Source organism: Telopea speciosissima, chromosome 3 (assembly GCF_018873765.1).
Source record: "Telopea speciosissima isolate NSW1024214 ecotype Mountain lineage chromosome 3, Tspe_v1, whole genome shotgun sequence".
NCBI lineage: Eukaryota > Viridiplantae > Streptophyta > Magnoliopsida > Proteales > Proteaceae > Telopea > Telopea speciosissima.
In genome coordinates this window covers 318,253-341,869 of record NC_057918.1, presented here as the reverse complement: position 1 = coordinate 341,869, position 23,617 = coordinate 318,253, and the positions used below count along the sequence as shown (strand labels likewise).

General features: G+C 38.7%; 1 protein-coding gene across 1 annotated transcript in view; it reads right to left on the bottom strand.

The window, feature by feature from the left end:
• Positions 1–803: 803 nt before the first annotated feature.
• Positions 804–23,617, bottom strand: part of LOC122653808 (U2 small nuclear ribonucleoprotein A'-like) — a 47,483-nt gene continuing 24,669 nt past the window's right edge. The window contains exons 3-8 of the mRNA XM_043847750.1: positions 22,086–22,215; positions 21,786–21,991; positions 20,294–20,467; positions 19,951–20,001; positions 19,666–19,839; positions 804–830 (exon numbers count right to left, since the gene is read on the bottom strand). Of these exons, the coding sequence (XP_043703685.1) occupies positions 804–830; positions 19,666–19,839; positions 19,951–20,001; positions 20,294–20,467; positions 21,786–21,991; positions 22,086–22,215 (762 nt within the window). The remainder of the gene's footprint in view (positions 831–19,665; positions 19,840–19,950; positions 20,002–20,293; positions 20,468–21,785; positions 21,992–22,085; positions 22,216–23,617) is intronic.

Below are 23,617 nucleotides of genomic sequence, written 5' to 3'. Positions count from 1 at the left end.
TACGCTCACGATCATCCCATATGAACGATGATTGGTGGTCCCAATAACTTGTTGAATTGAGCATTCAACACGACGCCCCTATACTATACAGCCGCCACTCCAGAATGGGTGCCAGGTTGTATGTAGAAGGGAATGAAAGCAAAATTTCAAAGGTACTATGGTAATTGTGTGTTAAATGGTTCCATCTCCCGAAAATGCTAGAAAGTATCTGCACTTAGGAAAGGTGCAAACCGTGCCTACCGATTAGTAAAGCAAAAGATCCGCTACACCTGAATAGCCGTTTAAACTACATGATATTGAATGCCCAAAAAAAAAAAAGACAGGAAGGGGGGGGGAGAGGGGGTGGGGAGGGAATCGTTATCCCCTCCAATTTGCTGTCCGCTTCAATTCCTTACATAGGAGTGAAAATGACCATCCTACCCCTGCCCGAATACACTGCTCAAGGTGGGGTAGGGTGGCCATTTCCGCTTCTATGTAAGAAGTTGGAGAAAATTGGAGCGGGCAGCGAATTAGCGGTGATAATTATTGTTGAGGGGGGGGGGGGGGTGGGGCTACTCAAATTTCAAGAAAGAATGAGATGTATAAACTACAATACTCCCATGTGACCTCCAATTAGGGCAAAAATCTGCATCATCAAATCGAACCTCTTGCTAATTCCAGCATTTCAGCACCAAAAACTTTGACATGGTCTCTACTTGTATAGTAAGCAAAATCTAGGCAAATAGTAACCCACAGAATGAAATCTACAATAAAAGAGAAACCCCATCTGTCACTAACTCACCAGGCCGGACCAAATGGGAAGATTAGCTGCCAGAAACATCCCGTTTATCCTGGAAATAGAAGAAATAGGAAGCAATATTAGGAAACTATTATTCCAGGTAAGCGAAATATAACAGGTTAATAATGGCAGCAGCTGAACAGCCGACAACACATTGTATGAATTGTGTGTGTGTGTGTCGGGAGGGGGGGTTCAGACCATGAAAACCCGATAGTTTAACAATCGGAACCAGATCAATCCAATGATGCTTCATTCTGTCACGGTGAACATTAGAACAAGCAGTAAGATCCAATGTACTATAACATGTGAGCTCATTTTCAGCCGCTCAGCTGCCAAATTAGTTGATACGTGTATGGTGTCCAAAACAAGGGTTGAAGCCCCATTCTTCTCCTTCCCCCCCCCCCCCCCCCCAAAAAAAAAAAAAAACAATTGTATATATTTACATGGACAAAATTCCACCACAAACACAATTTCAATTGACGTTCAGAAGTAATATCTCAATTTTCCTTTACTGACACCCCTTTCCCCGCTTTTCTGCCCTTTCTCTAAACAAGTGTGTGTTCCACTGGTACTTAGTCCCAAACATCAGAGCTAAGAGCTTAAGGGGCAAGGGGAAAGAAAAAATTTAATGATGACCATCAAAAGTTGCAAATGACATGTTGCAACATAATTGATTAATTACATCATCCTTGTATAAAATTAGGATTATAAGGCTGATTGTGTCTTGTACAAGTTGAGGTCGGTTAAGATTTTCGTTATCCAATTCTAACTCTGATTATATTTGTCAATAAAAACAAATCGATGGGCTATTGCATACCCACGAATTTTATAAACAAAGACAAAGCTGCTACTGCTGCTCTCCTTCTCCATTGGTGAAGAATCCCATGTGTTTGATCAAGGCAGGTTGATGTCCATCCAACCACCTTGCGGTGTGAAGCCCGGGTGCTTTTCTATCTTATTATTCTTACATCTTCTTCCCTTCCATCGATTACAGTAAGTTACGGTTCTAATTAATTTTCTGCAATTCGGGTTATAGTTGAGATTCATACGTTACACTTTTTTTTTGCATGAATTTCAATTAGGAGAATCCAGTCATTAGAATCTGCCAAAATTTGATCAATTATTCTTCACCCTAAAAGAGGAACTCGATTAAGATTTTGACCCAGATCAGACCTGCTGATCTGAACTTATTTCAGTTTTTCCAATTCTGTCCTTTGTTCCTCAATTTGAATTCGGCCACCCGAGCATTGAATTGATCAATTAGTTCTGTTAAACTGTTATTGCTGATTCTTATGCTATTTATTGGTAATTGATTGCTCATTACTTTCCTCTTTTCTGAATCCTAATCTGGTTTATCAAATTACAGTTTTACCCTTCTAGTCCAACTAGGATTGATCCATATTTTCTGATCCAGCCATTGGATCAATGTCAGATTTTCAGCAAGGCCCTTAGGGAGACTTAGTGGTGGAACGAGGAGGTCCAAGAAGCTATTAAGACCAAGAAAATGTGTTTTAAGCACAGTTGTCTAGAATAAAAAGTCAACCCCCCAGTTCAAGAACAAAAACTGAATTTTTGGCGGTAGGTGAAATTTTTAGCTTTCTAATGCTGGAATTTTTCTCAAATACAAAAATTCCATAAATCTTTTTTTCTTTTTGGTGAATAAAATAATTCATTACCAAAGAGGAAAGAAAGAAAAAAAGTACAACTACCCTCGAATAAGAGGGAGAAGAAGAGAAATAAACAGCCAAAGACTCAAACAGGGGAGTTCGAGGCTCGAAGAGAAATAGAAGATAGACCCCAGAATACCACAATGAGTCTGTTCCATGGGGAGTCAATACAAATAGAGGGAACAGCCGAACTAAGTTTGGCTTTCATTTCAAAAGAAATGGAATCCCAAATCTGTTGATGAGATCGAGATTTGGTGGTCTATTTTCGAATATTACGTTCCATCCAAATGTGATTGATGACAGCATAAAAAGCCAGCTTTCCAACCATGTCGCACAGGGTAGAGCCACCAAAAGTCATATCAATCCAAATCCATTCTCTGTCAAACGGAAGAATCCTACGATTGCTTGGCCAGCATCTTGCAAGGATACCTTTCCAAATGGAAGAGGAGAAAGGGCATGCAAAGAAGAGATGGTTGGAATTCTCAGTCGCATTCTAGCAAAGACCACAATTAGGGGGAACCGAGATGTGCCGATAGCGGAGAAAGGACTGCGTTGGAAGGCAGTTGGAAAAGACTCTCCAAGCTGTAAAGCTATTACGAGGGATACGGTGTTTGAACCAAACAAGCTTCCTCCAAGGAGCTAATGGACCACAAGCACGAATGAGATCCCAAGCCACTTTGGAACTAAAGGAACCCGAGGAACTCGGCAACCAAGTAACACCAAAAGTGCGGTAAAATTTTCATTTGTTTTGATATATAAAGAAATATTTTGATTCAGAGCAATTTTGACATCATTTGTGCATATCAAAAAAGGTTTGACCGGAACATAACTCCAATACAAATCAGATTTAAGCAATCTTGGATTTATTGGAAAGCAGGTTTTGTGTTCGACCTAATACAAAAGTCTCATGTAAAAATAAGATCATATGACCAGTTAAACTTCTTAGAGAACAAAAAAAAATCTCTAAATTGCGAGCAGTTTAATTATTTATAGATAAGATCATATTTCTAAGAACAGTATAAACCAAATGTGAGATTAGCAATACCAGGACAATGACCAATTCCAAGAACAGTATGAATCAAATGTATATTTTGATTGTTTTAAACTTCCAATAGCTTGCTTCTTCAGCTTTGTTTTCTTCTAGTTCTATGTTGATGTGACTTAATGTTGATTTTTGACGACTTGATGTGGATTAATGTTGATTTTTGATGATATAAGGTATATATTGTAGCATACTAAATAATGTTAGAAAAGAGGGGAAATAAAAAATAACACTTGGGCACCTTGGTCGTAGTTGCCTAGGCGGACGCTTTGTATCCTAAACGCTTAGGCACGCCTCCACCGCCTTGGGTCGCCTTACTACTTTGACAACTAACACTTGGCAAAAGACTAATGAAACAGAGGATAAAAAAGGGTATAATGATGCCAGAAACGAAGCTAGGAAAATCGTGGGGATAGCTAGGCCAAGAAATATGAGGATCTCTATATCAACCTAAACACAACAGAAGGGAAAAAACAATATATAAGATAGCTAAAACGAGAGAAAGGAAGAGTAGAGATTTCGATCAGGTGAGATGTATAAAGGGTGATGACGGAAGAGTTTTGGTAAGGGATAAGGACAATGGGAAGAGATGGGATGAGTATATTTGTGACCTACTAAATGGAGATAGGTTGAGTAGAAATGACCCTGACGATTAAATTATTTAACAAGACACCACACATCATAGACATGTACGAAAGGTTACTGTAGCGTATGTTAATGAAGCCTTAAGAAAGATTAAAGCAGGCAAAACATCAGGCCCAGATGAGATTCCAATTGAAGTACAGAAAATCCTAGCAGGTTGTGGGGTTTATTGGTTAACCAATCTGTTTAACAGGATTATGAACATAAGGAAGATGCCAAATGCATGAAAGAAAAGCATTGTAGTCCCAGTCTACGAAAATAAAGGTGATACCCAAAATTGTAATAACTATAGAAGCATAAAGCTGATGAGTCACACTAGGAAACTATGGGAGAAGGTTATTGAAGCCCGTTTGAGAAGAGAGACTCATATCTCGATTAACCAATTTGGCTTTATGCCAGGTAGATCCACGACAGAAGCGATATACTTATTGAGGAGGCTCATGGAAAGATATAGAGATAACAAGAAGGATCTCTATATGGTCTTTTATCGACCTGGAAAAAGCCTATGACCGAGTTCCTAGAGATCTAATCCAACATGTTATAGTGAAGAGAGGGGTGTCAAGCAAATATGTGGATGTCATTAAAGATATGTATAAGGGCGTAGTAACTAGTGTGAGATCTATGGGAGGTTAGGGCAAGGAATCCCCAATTACGATAGGATTACATCAGGGTTCAACCTTAAGTCCTTACCTTTTTGTGCTTATCATGGAGGATATAACCAAGAGCATTCAAGACGAGGTCCCCAGGTGTATGCTCTTCGCCGATGATATCATTTTGGTGGATGAGACAAAAGAAGGGATTAACTGGTGCTGACCTATAAGGCTGCTGCCAAGATCGAATCTGGTTCAATGGAGGGTACAGAAAAGGACCACGAATGAGGGGAGTTTATGGAAATATAGGCTGCCAAAGAGAGAGGATGAAAGAGAAGTTGAGAAGTGAGATGGATAATTCGTAGGCTGCCTTACTTGGAAATTTCGATTGATGTTGATGTTGATGTTGATGGGCTGAAGAGATTAACCTAAAAAAGAAAAGGTAAAAAGAGATGACGGAGATGATGTGGATAGGTTGGTGGCAACTAGAGATCCACCAATGCCACCACCAAGGAGATCCACCTTGGATGTAATTTGCTGAGTCCACAGCCCACTTGAGATCCATAGGATATACTCTTTCAAAGAAAGATTTTTTTTGGGTTCAAATTCTGGTGTGGCTAGGCAGCCTTATAGGAGAGAAAAAGGTTCAACTGAACTCTTGGTTACATACACCCAATAACATTGCTTTGGTGCATGAGCTAGTTCAGGACCTCACTCGAAAAACAAGAGGGGGGAATGTGATCTAGAAATTGGGCATGGCTAAAGCTTATGACCGCATTGAGTGGAATTTTTAGATGGATGTTCTTGAAAAGTTCGGTTTCAGTCAGGATTGGATTAGGTTAATTGAAAAAACACTTAATAATTGCTGGTCTTGGTGGTTATGGATTCTGGCCAAACAGGTTATTTTAAGTCAACGAGAGGTCTTCGCCAAGGGGATTCGTTAGCGCCTAACCTATTTTTCCTGGTAGAAGAGGTTCTAAGCAGGGTTGATGTAGGACAACATATGAAGAAAAAAATGCCAAAACACTGTTCACGTGAACAGTATCACAACCCCTTATTTTGCCTTGGTGAGATATTGAAGATTCTGTGAGGCCTAGGACCAGATCGTGTGAAGACTTTTTAGAAGGGTGAATTTTGTTTGTGTGGGAATTAGGAGTCTACTTTAGTTTCTATTTTTAGAATTATTCTCTTAGATATTTTGTGGTTGTCTATTAAAAGCAACCTTAGCTCTTTAGTTTATTCCAAATTTAGAAAGTAGGCTTAACTTTTATTTAGAAGTTTCTATTTTTAGTTTGTTTCCTTTTCTTGCAAGTTTCTAATTTTTGTCTTACTTGTAAGGCAAGCTTGGCTCACATAAATATGTAATGCCCTTAGAGGCTCCCCAACCACCGATTATGATGAATGAGAACATGCCTTTTGTGCAAAGTTTATTGTCCTATTGTGTGGATGAAGGGCTGAGAGGCCTGGCTGGTGAGAGCCGAAACCCCTAGGACTGAGAGAGCCAAATCTCCTTATCACCCTTTACCTTTTATTTTCTTATTCCCTTCTTCTCACTGTCTTCTACACCCAATCGAGCCATACTTCTGCTGTGTTCTGTGAGACTTCTATTGTAAGCAAACAACTGCTGCTGAAGACCAGAAGTGATCCTCCAATCAACCTCTTGACCACTGCTGCTAATCATCACCAGAAGAAGAATCGAGGCTCACCTCTGAAGATCTGTTTCTGCCCTGCTGCCTGCAACTTTTGAACCAACTTTTCTCTTAAGTCTGAACTCTGTTCCAGCAGAGCTTTGGAGGATTGAATCACAATCACAAGGAGCCCACTCGATCCCAGTACCAGCCTAGTCTGCTGGCCAGATTGTTCTACAGCACCAACCTTTTATTTTCATTCCCATCTCATAACCCCACTTCTGACCATCAGAATTACATCAATTTGCTGCAGAACTTCCTCTCAACAAGACTTCCACTTGATCCAGACTTGAGCCCAAACTAATGGCTGGTTTGGTTCTTATTTACTAAGGCACCGTTTGACAACGTTTTGTTTCTGTTGTTTCTGTGCCAATAATGTTCCCAGCACACAAATGGCACAGAAAAACCGTTTGATAAATCCGTTTTGTTTCAAGTGTTTTTGATAACAAAAATCAAAATTTTTAACAATTTATGCCCAAAAAAACGTTTTTGACATAACTATTTGTTGTTTTTACTGTTTTGTGGCTTTTAACAAAAACTGTTACCCGATAAAACGCTTGCAATACGCGAAGTCATTCATCTCTCGCTCAACTCTCTCTTGCTTCAAAAGTTTCAAACACTCGAAAAGGCAAAACCTGCAACTCTTTCTCTCACTGATCTCTGCTCGAGTTGGGACTTGAAGCTTCATCCTCACCTCAAGCTCGAGGGTCTCTGCTGCTGTACCTCCATTGTCCAGGTAACTGTCTTTCTCTCTCTTTCTCTGCTATGAAACTGGTTTTCTGTACAACCAAACCTGCTGCTATGAAACTGGTTTTCTGTACAACGAAACCTGCTGCTATGTAACCCTAGATCTGAACAAAAAAAATCAACCTGCTGCCGACATCGCCTCTCCCTTGAGCCCAAATCCAACTTAAAAGGAGTTCCATTGTGATTTCTGCAACTTTGGTGCCACGGGCATCAACGATATCCTCGATCACTGTTCTACCCTCTTCAAACTCAACTCTACGGTTTCTCTCTTCAATCCTGTCTCTTCCATTGGAGTAGATTTTGTATGCTGGGAACATTATTGGCACTAGTGAGAACTCGAATTCAAACTCATCGTCTCCTACACGGTTTCCTCTCCTTCCGCATCCACAAGCTAAACAAGCAATTACTACTAGCTCCAACCTGTTCCACCCTCTCCTCTCTCTATATACCTACTGTCTTAAAAAACGTTAGTCTTGGTCTATCTGTAAATTGATGTCTTCATACTCAGTTAAATGCTGTAGTTTTTGGGCATTTTGGGTACATAATAAGGAGAAAAATTTTGATATTTGCAAACTAGTATGAGTTCGCTGAGGCTGAGCTTCGGAAAGAGAGAGAGAGAGAGAGAGATTAGGCACTGAAGTGAGGAGGAGTCCATCAGGACTTCAATTCAAGATCTGGTTGTGTTTGAAGCATACTCTGATGCACTGATGATTTCTCTGACAGTGTGAAATGTGTTATTATTAGGATTACTCTCTTTCTCTCTGCCTGTGTTGACTGGCCAAAGTTTATGGAATTGTAGTTAAATTACAAAAGTCTGTGTTAGTTTTTCCACTATTGTTCTTCCTTTAATTGGGTTAAAATAATTTTTAGAGTTGATAGTCAATGCAGAGCAAATGATAACCCATAAAGGCTAGGATTACTATGGTAAATTTGTAAGAATTTAGTACTTAATTTTTCTGTGATGGATGAATGGTTTAGGACAGCCTAAAAGAGATAGGGGGCTGTCTTTGCTTTTGAGTAAGAGGGAAAGGCTGCAGGAGGTATAGGATGCTCTGGGATGGGTTGGGATGGGGAAGGGATACTGTGTTTGCAAGTTGTTTGTTTGCTTGCTTGCTTGAAGATGATGATGTTTCTATGGTTCTTATTGATGGATGGCAGAATGGGTTTGAGTAGGAATTAACAGATATGATTTGGGGGTTGGAGGTCTTTACATTTTTGGGAACATTAATTCCACTCCAAAATATTTTTTCCTCATTTTCTAAAAGTTGACTTCAATGATTTCATGATTTCTGTATTTTCTAAAGTTTCCCACTGATACTTTAATATTCCTGTTAATTTAAGTAACCTCTAATGTAATCACCTATAGAAGACTAAAAGAAGAGTTGGCTCTTGGGATATGATAGTATATTGCACAGGTAAATGCTCCATATTTCATGATCAATGACCAAATGGTAGGTGGGCTACCTGTTATATTTCGATTCCATAGCTCCCATAAATCTGATGGATTGGACCTAACAGTAGAAGCCATTTGTAATAATATTAGGTTTGGACCCATTAAAAATTTGATCCAATTATGAGTATGTTTATCTTAAAGACTATTAAAATGGGTCTCAATAAAGGCCCAATAATAGCACACCTTAAATGACCCAAACATTTTCTACAGAGAATTAAACCTGGAAAGAAAGAGAAAGAGATATAGTTCAACAGTTAAAAGATATATGCAAATTAAAAACTGTCTTATCCCATTCTAATCTGTTTATCTACACTCAAAGGAATGCATGTGTCTTAATAATATTGCTTGATGACATACTTTAAACTTATCCTAATAGTTAATATTTGCTTGATGACAGACAGTCTTGACTTATCCAACAAAATATGATTAGCAGAATGAGATACTTTGGTAGGATCAATAGCTATCATGGATAGATCTTATCATATCAGATCTCATGAAGAAAAGCTGCAAGCTTTGAGAATGATGGATGGTTAGACAGATAGATAGAGACACATTTAATTAGTAAAACATTAATGGACAAGCTATAACACACAACTGGATATCATATCTGAAAATTGAACCACTTGGGATCCTTTGAGCAACATTTGCTTCAACTTGAGAAGATATTTCAAGCCCTCTCCTGTATTGTGACACGATTCATTGAGTGACTGAGGGAGAGAGAGAGAGAGATGTTTGTTTTCCCTTTTGTCTCGTCTCTCTGATGGTTTCAGGTTCTAGTTTAGTTCTCCTACACTTGTCTCTGTTATTGTTTATTTCAGATTATTAATCCAAAATGGACCAGTTACAATGTTACACTCACCATATAGTCTCTGTCTCAAGTCTCAATTGTCATCACAAAACCAAACCCATCTCTTTCTCTTTAACTCTAGTGCTGTCAATCAGTCAGAGAAAAAGAGAAATTATTTTAAAGAACTCTTCAACATTTCTTTAACTCTAGTGCTGCCTTATACTATGCATCATATTGAATAAATTATCATTTTAAAGAATAACCACCACTTTGGTGATTATTCGAATGTCTTGAATTGGGCAAACCGCAAAAAATGGGTTTGGGACTCAGGAGGGTGCACGATGAAGGGGTACCTCCAGCCTTATGAAAGGGAGGTGCATGTTGGCTACTTGTGATTTTTTGCATGTCAATGACTTTATTATCATTTTAGAGAAAGCATACACTAGAGAACAGATATTGGGGATGGAGAAGGCAATATTGGGCAGGCTTGAATGGAGATTGACATTTCCAACACCCCATGTCTTCCTTGTCGGATTTATGAAGGCTGCTGGGTCTGATCAGGAGGTAATAAATCCTTACTTTTTCCTCTGCTCAAGAGTTCTTTTTAACCAATACATGCGAGAACATTAGGAATGGTTGTGGCAAGGTCTCAATTGGGTATTATCATTGAAGCATGGTTTGTGGCACGGTCTCATGTTTACTTGTAAATTTCAAACTTTACTTGTTGGGTCTTTAGCTCAACTTGGTAGAGCACTTGGAACATGAAGATGTGTCAAGCATGTTCCAAGGGGATGGTGGTTCAAATCCACCATGACCCTTTTTATTCAACTGTTCACAGAAGACAATCATGAGCATCATACAATGTTTGCTTCTCTGTGTTTTTTTTCTTTTCTTTTCTTTTTTTGTTGATAGTTTGAAACTTTGAATGAATTTTGTTGCTTCTCTGGTTTTGAAGATGCAACAACGAATGAGACATTTCCAATTTGTATTCTTTAAAACTATTGTATGTCTAATTGATCCATAAACTTTTGTAATTTATAGTGTTAATGGCATTTTTGTAATTTATAGTAACCTATTAGTGTATCTCTGTCTTTTTATTTAATATACACTTTATTTAGATTTTTAATAAATTTTAATGTCCTAACATCATTGACTTTATATGTATTACACTATTAATGGCAATTTTGTAATTTATATTAATCAATACAAAACTGTTACAGAAACAGGTTTTATCAAACATCTTTCAGTATTAATAGTGTTCTGGATACGTTTCTGGAACAGGTTTATCAAACACCTTTCAGGAAGCTAGTAATGTTATTCTGGTAACAGTAACACCAAAATACGTTTTGAGTCAGAACCGGCACAGAAACACTAGTAACGTTGTCAAACGGTGCCTAAGTTACTAGTCCTGTTTTTGTTTCTAATTTGATTTTTTCTTGCAACATATCATCAATCCTATTGTAGAGTGGTTCTTAGTTGACCCCTTCTTCATTAAGGGGGCTTAGGGCTCTCTTTGCAGAAGGAAGAACCAGCTACTTCCACCTGCCTCGTGGATGCCCAGGTATTTCTCATAGTATTTTTGCTGATGACACAATTATTTTTCTAAAGGATTAAAGTCTTCATTAAAATAGATTATGGGTTTGATTAGCCGTTACGAAAAATATTCTGGTCAGCGGGTGAACAGCCATAAAAGCTGTTTTATCATGGACTCCAATACTTCAGAAGCCCGGTTAAGAATGGTTGGGGATTTTAACTGGCTTTGAATCTTTACCTATTATTTATTTGGCCGCTCCTATTTATACTAGAAGGCTAAAAATGTCATACTTTGAAGATGTTCTTACGAAAGTCCGGAGAAAAGCGGCAGGCTGGAAAGGTAAAATGCTATCCTCAGGAGGTAGACTGATTTTATTAAAGCATATATTATCATCTACGCCAATCCATATTCTGTCTTACTATTCTTAAAGGGGTGATGAAAAAAATTTATTCTATTTGTGCCGGATTTCTGTGGGGGGAGTCTGTCTATGGGAAGCGAAATCATTGGGTTAGTTGGCATAAGATCTGTAGACCAATGGAGGAGGGTGGACTTGGTGTCCAGTCCCTAGAGAATTTTAGTCTTTCTATGAGGCTCAAAGGATTATTGGTGTATCTTATCAAAAAACTCCCAGTGGAGCCATTTCTTTAAAGCTAAGTTCTTAAACAATAACCATATCATATTTGCCTAGGGAGGCGACATGGGCGGGCGAAAACTTGGCGGGATCTAATTGACCTAAAGAACTACCTTTTAGCCCACTCTGTTTGGATGGTCAGACAGGGGAATGTCTCTTTTTGGTTGGATGATTGGCTAGGGGAGGACCCTCTTATTGACTCAGTGGATGGTGCCATTAATGTGGACTTGGATACACAGATCAAGGATGTCCTAACTGATGAGGGTCATTGGGACCTGGGAACTGTCAACCTCATTGATAATCAGGTGATTTGTGAGAAAATCTTAAATAGCAATATTAAATTATCGAATAGGATGGACAAAATGGTTTGGAAACCAGCTTTTGATGGCATCTTTTCCGTTAGATCAGCATGGAATGTGATTCGTATTAGATCGCCATTGGTTCCTTATGCATCTTGGATTTGGAATAAATCTATTGCTACGAAAATTGGTTTCTTTACCTGGCAAATTTTGAATGGCGAAATTCCAACAGATGACAATTTAATGAATTTGGGAATTCCTCATCTTTATGTCTTTGTTGTAGGATCCCTGGAGAGAAACAGCTTCCCATATTCTTGCAATAGGTATCACGGCCTCCAAGGTTTGGGAATTTTTTGGTAACTTGCAAGATGTGGAAATTCTACAATACCAAGATATTAGAGAGAGAATTATTTTTTGGCATTCTCAAGCTGGTAGGGCTAGTATATGTGATTATATTAAAGGAATTGTGTGGGAACTGTGGAAGGAAAGACATAATCGTCGCCATGGGTCGGATGTGTGAACGGCAACTACTATCATTAAAAAGGTAAAGTCCTAGTTGAGAGAAATCCCTTACCCATCTAAATTCAAGAAGGCTCCATCGATGAAAGATGAGCTAATGCTTTAGATTTTGCGGATTGGGTACTCCGGTTCCTCTCAGAAAGTTCCCAAGCCAATTTATTGGTGCCCTCCTTTTCACTCTGTTAAGCATAATGTTGATGGTGCCAATAAAGGAAATCCAGGCATAGGGGCAGGCGGCGGAATTCTTCGGGACTGCAATGGTAACCTGATTGGAGCTTTTGCAAATTACTATAATATCTGCACAAACTCAGTGGCAGAGATGAGAACCCTTTTAGATGGACTTCGTATGTGTGCCAGCTTGGGATTTTTAGGATGCCGTATCAGTTCAGATTCCACGGCCATTGTGTATTTTGTGTCCCAAAGGGTCTGTCCTTTGTGGAGTTGTTGGTACTGTTTCAAGAAGTTCTTTCCTTGGTTGACTCTCTTGGAGTAAATATGTTTTCTCGAATAAGGAAAGCAATTGTGCTGCTGATTTTTTAAACAACTATGTCTGCTCTAAATTGTCTAATTCATACTTTCTTGCCGGGCAGGTTAACCCCCAGAATCTTAGGAAAATCTTACGAGGGCATAAAGCAGGTCTACCAGTGTTCAGATTGTAACCTGTGTGAGTGGGAGTTGTTTATTGTCTTGGAGTGAGCAAGAGTGATCCGGGTTAGGGTAAGGCGAGTTATTTACCCCCCTTTTGTAATCTTTTTGGTTTATTTTAATAAAATTCTAGGGGCTACCCCAGGTCCCAGATAATATTCGGGTAAAAAAAATATATAAAAAAAAAAACAGCCAGCGGGTACATTTCTCCTACAGCAAGTTAACTCGGACGGCAGTCTTAGACCTCATCCGAACTCGACAAAGTCGAGTTCTTTTCAGAGAAGGCGAGTTGATCCAGTTGCCTTAGGCCTGGCTACACCGACATGACCTACTTTGGAGGCCCAAACCAAGGATTGGTCCTAAACCGGTTTTCTGGTCAGTCAATGGCTAGTAATTTAATTTACTTAGGATGCAACCTTTTAATTTTTTTATTTGAATGGGTACATTACGTAGGTTTTTCTTTAATAGTTTCTTTTCTTAGATATGGTTAGTTTCCTCTTTGAGTTGTTTCCATTTTAGTTAGGTTTCTATTTCTATGCTAGAGAGTTTTTCTATTAATTCATTGTAATACATAGGAGAACACAGATTTGAAGATTTGAAGAATGAATTAAGTTTGAGTTTATGAGTGACTACGTGGCTTTGGTATTGTGCGATCCTTCTCCCATCCTTATGTGAGTCTTCTCCCTCCCCCCTGGAACTCTAGTTCCAATTCGCCCCTCTTCTCCTAATCGGCCCTCCACCACATATCCAACCAACTCAAACCAGAAGGAACGTTACAGCAAAGAGGTACAAGCTAAATCTTGATATTTGGTGATACAAACAAACAACAACAACCATAACCTTATCCCAACTAAATGGGGTCAGCTACATGGATTCGAAGAGGTCATGACAGTAAGAGAAGTAGAAGGGAGTAAACAAAGTAACTAAAAGTAGGAGTGAAAGGATGTAAAAAAAGATAAAATAAAATTACTTAAGGAAAAAGTCTAAGCAGTAGTCAAAGCAGCATCCCAGGAACATCCCCCTACAAGGGGTCGGCTACACGGGTCCTCGTCCTCCTAACTACTCTATCCACAGTCATACTAAGATCGAGCCCTACCACAAGCAAATCCTTTCTTACCACTTCTCCAATAGTCATGTTAGGTCTACCCCTACCTCTTTTAGCTCCTTCAAACTGAATCTGGTCACTCTTCCTTACTGGTGCATCCATGGGTCTCCATTGGACATGACCATACCACCTAAAGCGGCTCTCACGGAGCTTGTCCTGGATTGGTGCAACTCCCAATTCGGTTTTAATACAATCATTCCTTACTCTATCTCTCCTGGTCTGGCCGCACATCCTCCTCAACATCCTCATCTCCGCTACACTCATCTTATCCATATTACTCTTCTTTCCGCCCCAACATTCCGCCCCATAAATCATTGCCAGTCTTATTACTATCCTATAGAATTTCCCCTTAAGCATAATAGGCATGTGTTTGTCACATAAAACTCCTGATGCACCTCTCTACTTCATCCATCTTACTTCAATTATGTGGGAAACATCATCCTCTATATCACCCTCTTTGTTAATGGTTGACCCCAGGTATCTAAAGCATTCGCTTTGTACTCGCTCCTCGAGTTTTACCACTTCATCACCATAGTTGTCATGGCGTCTTGGCACTGGAGAAGCATGCATGGCGACCTACGCCATGGCGTCCCTCTTCGATTTCTTCTTCCTGTCTCTCTTTCCCTCTTCGATTTCTTCTTCCTGTCTCTCTGTCTCTGTTTTGCAACTAAGAAGTCGCCAGATCTGATTCCAGGAATTAAATACTCCTTGTTTAGTTGATTTCTGTGATGAGTTCTTGCTGGAATTGATAGAACATGATGTGGCGATGCTTCGCCTGAAGGTTTAGACTGGACCGAGAAGAGTTGAAGGAGTTATCTCCTTCGTACTGCGTTGTGTTCCGTCCCAGGCTGAAGTCGTAAGGTTGAAGACAACCATAAATCCATAATCCGATCGTGGGTTATTACAAACCCTTATTTTTGCCTTTTTCCTAAAGTACCCTTCTCTTCTTTTATTCCCCTTTGCCAGACTTTACACATCCCTCCAAGTTTACCCTTAGTCATTAAATCAAAACCCTTTTATGCCCTTTCTTAGATTCTGCTTAATTACAAGATTGCCATCCTTAAAACTTGAGAAAAATAGAGAAAAAATAAAACATGGCTTGAGTATACATCTATTAAAACATTAAAAATAGAGAAAATAAAAAATAAAACATGGTCGACATGCTCGCCATGGGGGCGACATGTCGATATATCGACTTGACACCCCTCCACCGACTTGGATCGCCGTGACGCCGTGACAACTATGTTCATCACCTCTCCTGGTTTGACTGAAGTCACACATCATATATTATGTCTTTGTTCTGCTTAACTTAAAACCTCTTGATTCCAAGCATGATCTCCATAACTCCACTTCGCATTAATCCCTTCCACAGCCTTGTCTACCAAAACAATATCATCAGCAAAAAGCATACACCAAGGGACCTCATCTTGGATGTGCCTAGTTAAATCATCCATGATGAGTGCAAACAAATAAGGGCTTAGAGCTGATCCTTGGTGTAACCCAATTGTAATTGAGAATTCACTATTTCGGCCCTTTGCAGATCTGACACTTGTCACACACTCTCATACATGTCCTTAATTATATCCACATATTTACTTGAGCTCCTTCTCTTTTCTAGGACATGCCAAATGAGCTCTCTAGGAACTCTATCATAGGCCTTTTCTAGGTCGATAAAAACCATATAAAGATTCTTTTTGTAAGCTCTAAAAATTTCCATAAGCCTCTTTAGAAGGTAAATAGCTTCTGTCGTGGATCTCCCTGGCATAAATCTTGATACTGGTGATGACCCACTTTAATTGGATGCACTGTCTCTCTCTCCTAGTAATAGTCATAATACTAGCCACTCTCCATCAGTTTCAGTCTATTGTACATATCATAACTTAAAACAAAACCCACCAGATATCCTTTAAGGTATAGCATCTGCCAAGGTTTGAGGTCTTGGTAACTCAGCTGATTTCGATCATCCCAAAAACCGAGTTGTCTTGCTAACTCGCCAAGTTACAACAACAACAAACAACAAACTCAGCTTTATCACAACTTAATGGGGTCGGCTACATGGATCCAAACAGAACAAAGTAGGGAAAACAAAGTTCTAACCAAAAAAATGCGAAAGACAAGATGGGAAAAGAGGGATGGGGCTAGAGATGAGGAAAGAGAAAAGAAAAAGACAAATGAAGGACGGGAGATAAATAGAAAAATGAAAGATGAGAGATAGTAAGAGGAAAGAGGCACAGCCCAGCACGTTAGGAGAAACTCAGCTAAATGGGGTCTGCAACATGGATCCTTGCCCTCCAGTAGGCTCTGTCCAAGGTCATACTTGGTACAAGACCTAGACTATGCATATCCTTCCTCACCACTTCGCATATGGTCATTTTAGGTCAGCCCCTAGCTCATTTAGCTCCTTCAATTGGAATCATATCACTCCTCCTTACTTGGGCGTCCCCAGGCATCCGATGGATAGGACCATACCACCTTAAACGACTCTCTAGGAGCTTGTCAATGATCAAGGCAACTCCCAAGTCCACTATTATACGTTCATTCCATACTTTATCCTTCCTTGTTTTTCCAGACATCCATCTTAACATCCTCATCTTTGCTACATAAAGCTTATCAATATGATGCTTTTTAACTGCCCAACATTCTGCCCCATACATCATGGCCGGTCGCACAACAGTCCTATAGAACTTTCCTTTAAGTAATGTAGTCCTACATAGGTAGGAGACCTACTAGGAGCCAGGTAGAGCCCTCACAAAGGTGCTGGTTGATTGGGGCTGGTTAGGGTATTTTAGGTCAAATCTAGGGTTAGGTTTATGAGAATAGGGTTGAATCTTATATGGTTTTAATGGGCAAGTCTAGGAGAAGCTAATAGGGTAGGTTTGAACAAGGTTTAAACAAAATTTAAAAAATCCCAAAAATTAGGTTTTGGGTTTCGGGTTTTGGGTTTTAGAATTGAGGTTAAAACTAGGGTTTAAACTTGGAATTAGGGCAAGGGGCTAAGGTGGAGTGCTAGAGGGGCTAGGAGGAAGGTTCGGTTGTAATATAATGCAATTCTGATGGCTGAATTGGGCTATATAGAATTTAGGGGTTTTGGGGTTCTACAGAGACAAGACAAATTAGGGTTTGAGTGGTTGGATGGGGCTGCAACTTAAGTCAAGTGAAGAAGGAGATGAGAGGGGGCTGTGGTTGAAATTTGGTTGGGATTGGATGGAGGAACAAGGCTGGACAGAATTTAGAACAATTAGGGTTTATGGGGCTCAATGGGTTTTTAATGGAGAAGACTATGTGGATCGATTAGGACAGGTGGGGCTTGGGTTGGAGGGTTAAGAAGAAGAGGGGAATGCTAAAACAGTAAATAACTTACTGGTTTAAGGAGATCTTCAATGGCAGCAACCTTGAAGACAGCTTTGAAGATGAACCCCCCAATCTACAAGATGCAAGGAGTCACTAGAGATCCACCAGCCCTTCAACCTTGATATGACTCACAAGGGGGGTCTTGATATGACTCACAAGACAATCTCAGAAGAGAGAAACAGCAGCAGCAATAGCCAGCAGCACATAAACGAATTTTTTTTAAACTTTTAATTGGTGGGGGAGCCTCTCCCACGATTTCTATTAATAAGGGCCTAAGGGCCACAATCCTAATACAATTTAAAATCCTCTCTCTTCCAAAAACGCGGAAGGGGTGTGACTTAATGAAATAACTCAAAGTTAAAAATCCTAACTACCCCTATTAACTTCAAACACTTAAAACTCTTAAACTAAGAAGATTCCTCATCAACCAATAGGATATAAGATCCTAATAGCAAATAGGAACACTTCACTTAAATTAGACCAACTTAAATTGAACCAATTGGATGCAACCAATTTGAACCGGTTCAATTAAAGACATAAAAATAAAACTAAGTATAGAACTTAAATAAAATAAGTATAAACTATTCTAAGGCTCCTACTAAAACCCTATGATCAGGAGGGCTTCTTCAGCTCATGGAGGCTTGGATCTGCATCATTAAGCCTAAAAGGAGTAAGTCGGTTGCACAGCACTCCGGACGCACCTCTCCACTTCAACCATCCCACTTTAATTCTCTATGAAACTACAACAGTCCTATATTTATCGGCCGAATTAATGTTTTTTTTTTTTTTTTAAATTTCAGCCCTTGGTTAAGACAGCCCCTATTTTAGATCCTATAAACATGGTGGAACCCTTAGTTTTTTAAAATCACACCCAAAATGATAGTTTAACTTAGGACCCTAGGTTGGTAGTGTACACTATACACACAATCTTTTGTATTAGAAAACATATAATTCAAGTAGAACAACTTAAATAAGTTATAGGAATGAAAAGACATCAAATTATGAACCATTTAATAAATCATAAAACTGACATTGTTTGTTATATAGAGTCAAATATATTGAGTCAATATTAAACAATACAAGCCAACAACTACCAAGTACCAAGTCACCCCTATCCCTATATGCTCATCCTAATATTGAACTAGTGTCGGGCCTTCAAGTTCAAATCTCCTCCCAGGAAGGTCGTTGAGCAGCAAATCTCCTGCAAATGATGTTCTTAACATCAAATCCAAGAGTTCTAAGATTTTTTTGGTAAGATTTGGAGAAAATAAGTGATCTGGAGATGTTTTCTTCACAAATTGGCGAAACCAATCAAGTTTATTGAGAATAGGTCGAAATTTCGAACGAGAGAGGTCGAAATTTCGAACGAGAGAAGTCAAAATTTTGACCGAAAAGAAAAATCAAAATATGGCATTTATAATTTATAATTTTATATAACTTTGTGTCATTTCAGCAAGATACCGAATTTTTGGCTGAGATTTTGCACTTTTGTTGACTCATGGCATGTCTCGTCTCGGTACATGAAAAAACCAAGTTTTTTTCAGAGACCTCGAACCTTGCCATCTGCTCGTCCAAATTGAAAGCAACACTGTGAAGATATTTCTTCTTCTTTGTAACAATTGCCCATCAATAACCAAATAAGCTGTTCCAGATTTGATCATTTTAGCGTAAATCAAAAGTAATTTTTATATTTATGTGTATCTTATTCTCAATTAATATCAGATGAGGCCGACAGATATTTCCGTAGCAAATCAAATGTAAGGAGAGTGAACCACCTAGCCAATAGGAGGTGGAAAATGATAATGGATGTGTTCAAGTAACGGTCCAGCAGTCCTGCTAATAGAAACCACAGATTGAACCAAGAATTTAATTTCCCTTAACAAAATGGTTCCTGAGAATTTTGGGAAGCATTGTAGACAGATTTTTTTATATCCTTTTATGTATTGAACCAGTAATACCAGCTGCATCAATCAATTTTGCAGAAGCCTACACACTTACATGTAAAGCACGAAGTAAGAAGAGCCAACTGTCACATTAAATTAAAAGTCAACCAGTCACTGTAAAAGTAAAATATACATAAAACAATGCAGAAACTAAGAAAAAGCCAACACCATGTACCATACCACCCAAGCACAATGCAGAATAATAGAATCAAATTCACAAACCATAGGACTAGACAATACATACTTGCTCGACAGGTGTAGGATTGTTATTGGCCTGTTGGTCAGCAATGTCTTGTTCCTGGTTACCTTCATTTTGAGTGTCCACTTCCATTTTGTCATCTTTGGGATCAACACCATAAATCACTTTATCATCATCTGGAATCTTCAGATCCGCAGGGAGCTGGCCTGACTTCAATGCCTGCTCATGCCAAATCAACATTGAAATGAGAGAAGTAAACATAGCAAGATAGCAAAACATAAATTTTCTTGTGTACAATTAAAAATTATATGAGCTTCAAAAGGGATATACCTTTTCAAGTCTTGCAACTTCTTCCAGAGTCTGGGAATTCACTATAGCAGCCTGAAAAAATGGAGTGAAATATAATTAACAATATACGTGTGAACCTCTAAAAATATACTGATAAAAATTCATGCCAAAGATTAACAAGAAGATGTTGGAAAGCAGACACGTAAAAATATATTGAATTAAAGGAAGAATAAAACAAACCATATTCCTTGAAATTTTGAATTGAAAGCAATATGTAAGAACAGAAAAAAGGAAATAAAATCTTATTCGACTGAAGAAAACAAATGAATATTTTATTCGATTTAAAGGGAGGTATGAAGCCTTCTAAACAGAGCAAGCATAATACCTTAATAGCAATTATTTGCTCTGGTGTCGGGGCAACTACTTTAGGTGCTTCTTCTTCCTTTGTAATCTCTGGGACATTCAGAGCCTCACCTGGTGTGAAAGTTTTTGCGGATTCCTGTTTAGCTTCCTCTTCAGCTTCTTTTGACGCAAATAGCCTTTCAGCTTCAACTCTCTCCTACCGTATACAGAACCATGGTAACCAATAGAAAATATTGCAATATGATACCAGTACTAACAAAATAATTGCAGAAATAATCCTCAGAAAAATCTCAATACCCTAAAATCTTTGGGTTCTAAGACCCCATGGATGATAAACACAGAGATGCTCATAGTGACAGCTTTTTAAATATTCATTACCTACTTTTCAATTATGGCAATGTGCATAACTTGGCACAGCCCACAATTTCTTTACTTTTTCCCCCCAATTAAATAAAGGATATGATGCCTCCAGAACAAGATGGCCTTACCATGCTACACAGATCACACTAGCCATATAATTTCAATAAGAGAACCCAACCAAAATAACTGCCATTAGTCTCTTAGGTGGCTAACCCCATCCACAAAATGTAACAAAGCGAAAACCTCGCCCATTGTCCATGGTAGCTACCAACAATATTAACAACATCAACCCAGCCTTATCCAACAAAATGGAGTTGGTTATATGGATCCTTACCCTCCAATTAGCTCTATACGAGATCATACTTGATACAAGGCCTAAGCAATGCATGTCTTTCCACACCACTTCTCCCATAGCCATTTTAGGTCTGTCCCAAGCTCTTTTAGCTCCTTCAATCTGAACCAAATCACTCCTCCGTACTGAAGCATCTAAAGGAAACCATTGAACATAGCAATCCCACCTCAAAGGCTCAAACGACTTTATAAACCTAAAATTCATAATCTGACACATCTAAGGACTCCTAATCAGTCTAATATACTCAATAAAGTAAATAAACTCAGAACAGAACACCATCTAGCTATTAATTATTCTAATCTAACTCAAACACTTAACTACTAATCCCATGTACTAACCTTATCCATACTTTATGGGCTTATAATTAGGCCAATTATAATGAAAACCAAAAAAATAAAAGGCCTAACCTATAATATAACTACCCAAAGGTCAATTTCAGCCCATTGGACTACTACCAACACCTTATGAGCCTCCACGCTTGCACATAAGCCTCCATACGTGCAACTGCATCAGATAATCAGTGCAGCTAGAAAGAAAAATAAAAAGCATCACCCAAAAATACACACCCTGAACATTTGCAATGTTATTCCTTGAAAAGAAATCCAATAAATCAACTTGCTGGAGGGTTCAGAAGAACGAATTTAAGGTGTTACTGGATTCTTCAAGACCTACCACAGCCAACCACCAAGGTGATCCTCTCACACAACATGCATAGACCTTTTTGCGCAGGTTTGTAATGCACCTATGCATGCCCAATGTTACACCTAAATATCAGTGCTTTGGAGTTCAACAAAAATCTCACCTTATATTTCACTTTCTTGAAATCGAGCAACCGTAGCAATTTCAGTTTGTGGATCACATATAACCGATAATTTGGTTTCTTTGTGATATTGTTATCGAGCAGAACAAGGAACTGCAGTTTTGGAAGGGATGCAAGAGGGTCAATCTCCACCAAGTTAACAAGTCGATTGTTTGTAAGAACCAGAGTATGTAGTTTTGGTAAGTATTCTGCGAATTCAAAGAAAACCAACAAATGAAAATAAGAAAATTTAGCAGAAAAGAAAGAGAGACAATAATGAATCAATTGTCGCTTTCAACTAACCTCCGATATTAGGATGGATACGAGTAATTCTATTATTACTTATAAGCAAAGTACCAAGCCGACTCAGATAAGGAAAATTTTCAAGCTTAACAATCTCATTGTCTGAGCAATCAATGGTGTCAAATTGATCCTGCCAAATAGATGAAGAAATGAAATTAATAAATTTAAAAAGATAAAAAGATCAAACAAACAAGCTGGATTTTCTAGGTGATACCGTACATCCATCTACTTGAATTATTACAGAGAATGGGAAAAAAAAAACATAAGATAGGAGTAATCTTACAACTGTTCAAAGAGTGTAATAGTGCATCAAAGATTTTTTCAAACGCTGCAACCTTTAAGAATTGAAATTTCAATGTCATAAATAACATTATAGCATAGTTGTCAAGGTGTCACCAAGGCACCGCCTAGGCGTCCAAGCGATGCCAAACATCATTTAAGTAAATGTTTTTATTTACTTAAGATATTATTCATAAATAAGTAAAAACCCCCTATTTGAATCCAATAAAAATAGTTAAAAAATCAAATTCTAAAAGGATAAAAAACCAACCCCCCAATTTAAGAACAGCAGCTGGATTTTTGGCAGTAGGTGAAATTTTCAAATTTCTCAAATCTAAAAATTTCAACAACAACCATAACCTTATCTCAACTAAATGGGGTCGGCTACATGGATCCAAAAGGGCCATGACATAAAAAAAAAAAGGGTCTAAGCATTAGTCAAAGCAGCATCCCAGGAACACCCCCCTACGAGGGATCGGCTACACGGGTCCTTGACCTCCAAACAACTCTATCCGCGGTCATACTAGGATCGAGCCCTACCATATGCATATCCTTTCTTATCACTTCTCCAATAGTCAATTTAGGTCTACCCTACCTCTTTTAGTTTCTTCCAATTGAATCTGGTCACTCTTTCTTACTGGTGCATCCATGGGTCTCCTTTGTACATGACCAAACCACCTCAAGCGGCTCTCACGAAGTTTGTCCTAGATTGGTGCAACTCCCAATTCGGTTCTAATACAAACATTCCTTACTCTATCTCTCCTGGTCTTGCTGCACATCCTCCTCAGCATCCTCATCTCCGCTACACTCATCTTATCTATATTACTCTTCTTAACTGCCCAACATTCCGCACCATAAGTCATCGCTGGTCTTATTACTGTCCTGTAGAATTTCCCCTTAAGCTTAATAGGCATGCGTTTGTCACATAAAACTCCTGATGCTCCTCTCCACTTCAACCATCCTACTTTAATTCTGTGGGAAACATCATCTTCTATATCACCTTCTTTGTTAAAGGTTGACCCTAGATATTTAAAGCATTCACTTTGTGGTAGCTATCGCTCCTCAAGTTTCACCACTTCATCATCTCCCCTGGTTTACCTGAAGTTACACATCATATATTCTGTCTTTGTTCTGCTTAACTTAAAACCTCTTGATTCCAAGTTTGATCTCAAAAATTCCAGCTTTGCATAAATTCCTTCCACTGTCTCATCTATCAGAACAATATCATCAGCGAATAGCATGCACCAAGGGAC